General features: G+C 33.6%; 1 protein-coding gene across 1 annotated transcript in view; it reads left to right on the top strand.

Annotated features, from left to right (window-relative positions):
• LOC111083157 overlaps positions 1 to 7588 on the top strand; it is a 17015-nt gene that overhangs the window by 1710 nt on the left and 7717 nt on the right. Inside the window, exons 2-4 of the mRNA XM_022379454.1 lie at positions 920 to 1018; positions 3600 to 3698; positions 5308 to 5406. Of these exons, the coding sequence (XP_022235162.1) occupies positions 3666 to 3698; positions 5308 to 5406 (132 nt within the window). The 5' untranslated portion in view covers positions 920 to 1018; positions 3600 to 3665. The remainder of the gene's footprint in view (positions 1 to 919; positions 1019 to 3599; positions 3699 to 5307; positions 5407 to 7588) is intronic.

Below are 7588 nucleotides of genomic sequence, written 5' to 3'. Positions count from 1 at the left end.
AGCACATACAACAGATATGTTCTGATACACCTAACGGATATGTTCTGATACACCTAACGGATATGTTCTAGTACATACAACAGATATGTTCTGATACACCTAACGGATATGTTCTAGTACATACAACAGATATGTTCTGTTACACCTAACGGATATGTTCTAGTACATACAACAGATATGTTCTAATACACCTAACGGATATGTTCTAGTACATACAACAGATATGTTCTGATACACCTAACGGATATGTACTAGTACATACAACCAGATATGTTCTGATACACCTAACGGATATGTTCTAGTACATACAACAGATATGTTCTGATACACCTAACGGATATGTTCTAGTACATACAACGGATATGTTCTGATACACCTAACGGATATGTTCTAGTACATACAACAGATATGTTCTAGTACATACAACAGATATGTTCTAGTACATACAACAGATATGTTCTGAAACACCTAACGGATATGTTCTAGTACATACAACAGATATGTTCTGATGCACTTAACGGATATGTTATAATACAACAAACTAATATGTTAATACATCCAATGATATTTCTGGCACACTTGTCGGATGTGTCCTGGTACACCTAACGGATATGTTTTGGTACACCAAACAGATACGTTATGATGTACAAAGTTCCGAAGGTTTTAGCGGTTAGACATTTCAGACTTATGTTGAGAAAGTTTATTAACATTAGAATTTAAAGGAAAAATAAAAATTCTACGTTACTTCAGACTATACAGGTTTAACTAGCATAAAATGCAAAAATGAAAACGTTAAAAATTCCTAATAAATTAATAGAATGTTCCCTAATTTAGTTTCTTTTAATAATATTATGGTAGTTCATCTCTTCTTGTTCTAGCTGTTTAAATATTTCGTTTTTCAATTCTTTTATTTTCAAAGCATGGAAACACTGCTCTGCATGAAGCCTCTTGGAAAGGATACAGTCAGACAGTTGAAGCACTTTGTAAACACAAGGCTAATATATACATTAAAAACAAGGTCAGTATGTGTTTTATTCCGTCATATGTTATAACGAGAATACTGACTGATAGTGTTGAAATTGTAATAAAATATGTTCAAAAGTCTTTATTATCTGAGATATATTTATATTCAAATATTTAGTAGTTATACATCACGAAATACTTAAACACCTATTTACATGTAAAATTGGCATTTTATATTTACATATTTGAGCACTAGATGGCATGACGTACAAAATTTTTTGTTGAACCAAGACCAAAAGTAAAAATACAGAAACAGGTATATTGATATTTTTGTTCGATTAGTAGACAGTAATTGATAATTAAAATTATAATGCCAATTTTAGTATTATAGCAAAATTTCTCAATTCTTTTTCTTAAAATTCATATATTTCTTTATCAGTGATTTAAAGTGTACGGTCCTCATTAGATGTAATATTGAAGTACAAGACAATAATACCATCATGGTCTTTTGCCAGAGGGCACCACTGTATGTATCGATAAGGGTTAACTTCTTCTTTTGCTGGAATTTGCATTATTTTCAGTTTCTGGAAAGAGGTTTCATATGAGGTGAAAATAACGACTCAGAAAATAACTGCTTTTTGAACGGTTCACGAATTTCTTGAGAAATAACCGCCCTGATAAGACTGCATAAACAGACAACGTAAGCGCAGTCTTCCACTTATAAGTAGACTGCATATTAGTGTACGTATATGTTTCTAATCAGTTCCAGAAGAGGAAGGAGAGAGAAATCTGGATTGTTTGTGAACTTTTTTGAAGCTCAATACTATATCTTGTTTTTCGTGTGTATTATTTAGTTATTACAATAAAAGTAACTAATGTGTGAAAATCAGAAACTTGTAAGGTTAGATTAGGTAACACAAATAATAATAATAGTGATTACTCACCAGGTATTCTCACGAGCAGCCCGTGCGTTATGTAATTCAATGCGATAACGTGAGCTGCACGTTCGTCTAGTGATTTACAACTTGTCTGGCGGTATTATTAGTTAGACGCGGTCCAAAGGTCAATAAAACGATAACATGTTATAAGTCATAGTGTTGTCACGTTTCTCGTCGTTTGTTAATTTCCCGTATAATTTCTTCGGATAAAACTTTAGCGACACAAGTCCTTTCTTAAATAAAGCTAGTTTATTCTTTCTCAATACAACTTTGCAATACACTTAATTTCCACAGTCACTTTAACTTCAACACACACTATAATTCACAACGATTCACGCACATTACTTACGGTCACTACCGCGCTTGACTCAATTGTCCGTCTCTATCTCTTCCTGTCTGCAATTCTATATCGGTTCATCGTCTGGCGCACTTATATACAATAATACCGCACATCTAGCAAACACTCGAGCATTCACGAACCTTCGAGAATATCATGACGTGCTACCAGCGTCACGTGACTTCCGCTGTCGTAACAGTATGGAAACTCTGATGGTTACTTTTGGTTACGAACTCGGTCATACCAAATGAGTCAATAGCGAGAGGGTTCATTTGTTCCATCCTCCATCCCTGTACTACTTTGTATCATTCCTGCTTCCCTCTTACACGACATTTAAAAAATGCCCCCAGTTCCTTATCGCCGTGAATATTCATCATATCATCTATTGAACCTTTCCCTTCTGATAAGCTTACAGTTTACTAAAAGTTAGCGGGATGGTGTGAGGCCCTCCTCAAAAGGAGTGGGATTACTTCAAGCATTACTTGTACCTGTAAAGAGATTGCATGAATTTAATTGTTTTTCATCAACTCATGTATCGAGTACTTAACTATCTCCTAAAAATAATGTTTCATCCAAGAAGTAAAAACCTCTGGATCCGTAAAATGATTATTGGAAACCAAGGTAAATTCTCCAAGAAATTGTTAATTAACAGGGTAATGTACATTTTATGGAAACGTTTTGTAAATTTTGATAGTGGATTAAAATGTGTCTACAACTCGTTGGTCTGGGAGGTCACATTGATTTAAGGAGTGTTCACACATGTTACTGAGTTATCGGACTGTTCCCCTATGCGTTAAAGTCATCCGTTATTTAGAATTGCTGACCAGAGAGAGAGGGCACAGCCACCGCTATTTACCGCCTCTCATGTGAGTACACTCAGACAAATAATGGGGGATTCACTGTCATGGTAACTCCCAGTGGCTCATCGGTAAGCTTTAGAGCTTATAACGCTAAAGTTCAGGGTTTCATCCCTGCGGTGGGCACAGAACAGTTAGTCTATTGTACAGATTTTTACTAATAAATGAACTGTCACAATAGTAGCATTCTAACAGCTGACTGCGCAGAGCGTGTTCAGCGACAAATCACGACACAATCCTTACACCTGGAGGCACGCACGCTAACCACTATACAACGTCATAGTATCTCGTTGTTTGGGGTGAATGTGAAGTCATCACATGACACAAAGAACCTTCAACAAGCAAACAGAAAAATGAAACAACGACAATTCTTTTATACAGGAGCTTTGGAAAAATTATATATGTAAATAAAAATATATTTAAGTAGTATAAGGAATAATATTTAAAGACAATGAGATTACAATATGTTCGAGTATTTATTATTATTTTATTTTTTTTATACAGGGAGGGTTCACTGCTCTGCATCTGGCTTGTCAGAATGGCCACAACCAAACGTGCAGAGTGTTACTGATGGCTGGCTGTAACCCAGATGTAAAAAACAACGTAAGTTAGACGGAAACAGACATTCTAGAACACAGACCAACACGTGTTGTCCGTCAAATGAGAATTACGCGTAGGTCTTAACGTGCATATTTTATAATGCTGTCACAACACAAACTAACTCTAAAACAGTGTTTCTCAAACGGTGGGTCGCGAGCAGGACTCCAGGGGGGAGGGGGGCACAAGTCCTCGAGGTGTCTGTGATGTGCACATATTACCTCTGTTATGAACTGCGCCAAGAAACATCAAGATTTTTTTTCTTCCTTGTAGATATAATGGGGGAAGGGGTCGTGACGACCAACGTCCGGACGCGGGGTCGTCTGGCAAATCCGGCTGAGAAACACTGCGTTAAACCAACAGGGATACTTGAAATGTTAACGTATTTGGTTGTTATTAATGTGTTTATTTGCTTCTTAGCTTGAAATAATAATTTTAAAGTAATTTCAATTATCAAATAAATATTTTTGTTAATTTAACATTTTTTTCGGAGTCGTATGAAATGTTGTTTTCTGTAGATCAACCCTTCTGGGTATCGTAAATGGTGTCGACTTCGTTAGAACCAGTAAATAACCTGATTATTTAAAGAAAACGAACTTGATCTCAGGGGAACAATGTCTCACTCTTGTTGAAGAACGAGACGTTGAATATAAGCTTTTAATTTGTATTGTAAAAACTATCTAGATATTTACATCTTAACATTGTTCATGTTATATAACAATAAAGACTCGTATTACACATTGTCCGTGTTATATAACAATCCACTTTTGTATTGTACATTAACAATGTACAATACCAAACTGGATTGTTATATAACACAAACAATGTACAATACCAAACTGGATTGTTATATAACACAAACAATGTACAATACAAACTGGATTGCTATATAACACGAAAATTAAATATTGGATTGTTGTATGGCACAGTAACTTTGCAACTAGCTTTTATTGTAATACGATAAGAACAATACAGTGTATTCACTTAGTTTCAATATTTAATGTAACTTTGCAACTAGCTTTTATTGTAATACGATAAGAACAATACAGTGTATTCACTTAGTTTCAATATTTAATGTAACTTTGCAACTAGCTTTTATTGTAATACGATAAGAACAATACAGTGTATTCACTTAGTTTCAATATTTAATCTAAGCTCGTTTAAAGGAGGAAGAAAAAAAACTCGTAATTTATTTAAATAAATAAATTAACAAACAGTGTGCAGACAACGCAGGATTTCACGGGACTCGAACATCATTACGATATATCTGAGTTTAACGAACATTGCTGTAAGCCTGCAGATGTACAGAGTTACACTGTATAGTCCCAGTCCTTATAGTTGAAAAATAAACACATTGCATAAATCCTAAGTAGAAGTTAAATCAATATTTTTGTAAAGCTTCATGGATTTTCGAAGTTCTCACATGTTTCTTTTCTAAGTATTATTATATTTCCAATACGGAGATACTCCCTTCGTACGGCAGCCTAATACGGAGCATAGAGTGATTTTCAGAATCTCTATTTGTGCTATTTGTCACATTGTAATAAAACGAACACATTTTAAAGCTAGATATGCAGTCTCTCAAGTGTCTTTTGATTATCTTTTATGTTTACAGTACGGGGATACCCCCCTCCATACAGCAGCCCGGAGTGGACATGCTGGCGTCTTCAGAATTCTAATTAGTGCTTTTTGTAACGTCAATCAAGTCAATAAGGTAAGACATTACCTTAACACTGAAGAGTGTGAACATTGTTAATTTCTGGTTTATCGAAACGTTCTTTGTGAATCGTGTGGGGGCATTTTCCCCTATTAATTTGCATTGCTAAACTTGACAAGTTTCGGTTACGAGACCTTGTTCGATAAGTCTAAAAGATCAATTTCATGAAGTTTATACTCACAAAAAGCTACATCCATCCTTCCGTTATCAGGAGACACAAACTGTTTCATATTGATTGCTCATGAGTTGATTTTCTTAGCAAGATACAAGTGTTTGCGTTCTTAATTTCGGCTTCTTTGAACTTCAATTTCTATGTATTTGTGTAATAGGGTTTATAAAATACAAATATTGTGTACATAATGGTGTACATAATGTTCTATATAATATGTACATAATGTTTTATATAATACGGTGTACATAATGTTGTACATAATATGGTGTACATAATGTTCTATATAATGTTGTATATAATATATAGTACATAAGGTTGTGTATAATATGGTGTACATAATGTTGTATATAATATGGTGTACATAATGTTATACATAATATGGTGTATATAATGTTGTATATAATATATAGTACATAAGGTTGTATAAAATATGGTGTACATAATGCTGTACATAATGTTGTATATAATATGGTGAACATAATGTTGTATATAATATGGTGAACATAATGTTGTATATAATATTGTGAACATAATGCTGTACATAATATGGTGTACATAATGCTGTACATAATATGGTGTACATAATGCTGTACATAATGTTGTATATAATATGGTGTACATAATGCTGTACATAATGTTGTACATAATGCTGTACATAATGTTGTATATAATATGGTGTACATAATGCTGTACATAATATTATATATAATTTGGTGTACATAATGCTGTACATAATATGGTGTACATAATGTTGTACATAATATGGTGTACATAATGCTGTCCATAATGCTGTACATAATATGGTGTCCATAATGCTGTACATAATATGGTGTACATTATGCTGTACATAATGTTGTATATAATATGGTGTACATAATGTTGTACATAATCCTGTACATAATGTTGTATATAATATGGTGTACATAAAGCTGTACATAATATTATATATAATTTGGTGTACATAATGCTGTACATAATGTTGTATATAATATATAGTACATAATGCTGTACATAATGTTGTATATAATATGGTGTACATAATGCTGTACATAATGTTGTATATAATATGGTGTACATAATGTTGTACATAATGCTGTACATAATGTTGTATATAATATGGTGTACATAATGCTGTACATAATGTTGTATATAATATGGTGTACATAATGCTGTACATAATATTATGTATAATTTGGTGTACATAATACGATTTCGATTATGGATTATACCTTACTAAAATGGATGATTTCAGTTATTCAATTCTATTTCATCCACTTATACAGCTGTGTGTCAGTATTCTTGCTAATATCTGTTCGATCCAGATGTTTGACATGTTAAGAAATTAAACCAATTTACACGGTTTCAGCGACGTCAGAGTAATTAGAAAAATCATGTAATCTTGCTAGTAAGTAGTAATTATAATGTATCTATGCTTCAGCCTTTCTTGATTTAAAATAAAATTAATTTAATTTTCGTGTTTATATCTATTTTATCTTGTGACTTATTTTCTGTTATTTTTATTCCCTCGGTTGTCAAACCATTAAACAAGCTATAATTGTGAAGTCGGGAGTGTCCTCTTTTTGTAAAGGTTATTGTTCAAGCTAATTCAACTCGAAGCGTTGAACGAAAGCTTTCTCACGAGACAATGGAAATGAAGTAGTGTTGAATCTGTACATATAAGAATCGTGATTAGTGTCTCTCCTGTGTGTTCTGGTGTTGTGGGTAGTTTAGGACGTTCCAAGGTTTCCTAAAACGTTCGAAGTTCATGGAGTAGTGTTGAATCTGTACATATAAGAATCGTGATTAGTGTCTCTCCTGTGTGTTCTGGTTTTGTGGGTAGTTTAGGACGTTCCAAGGTTTCCTAAAACGTTCGAAGTTCATGGAGTAGTGTTGAATCTGTACATAAAAGAATCGTGATTAGTGTCTCTCCTGTGTGTTCTGGTTTTGTGGGTAGTTTAGGACGTTCCAAGGTTTCCTAAAACGTTCGAAGTTCATGGAGTAGTGTTG

Source organism: Limulus polyphemus, unplaced genomic scaffold (assembly GCF_000517525.1).
Source record: "Limulus polyphemus unplaced genomic scaffold, Limulus_polyphemus-2.1.2 Scaffold8382, whole genome shotgun sequence".
In the NCBI taxonomy this organism is placed as follows: Eukaryota; Metazoa; Arthropoda; class Merostomata; order Xiphosura; family Limulidae; genus Limulus; species Limulus polyphemus.
The sequence above is the reverse complement of the archived record's forward strand: the minus strand, read 5'-3'. Positions and strand labels throughout refer to the sequence as shown.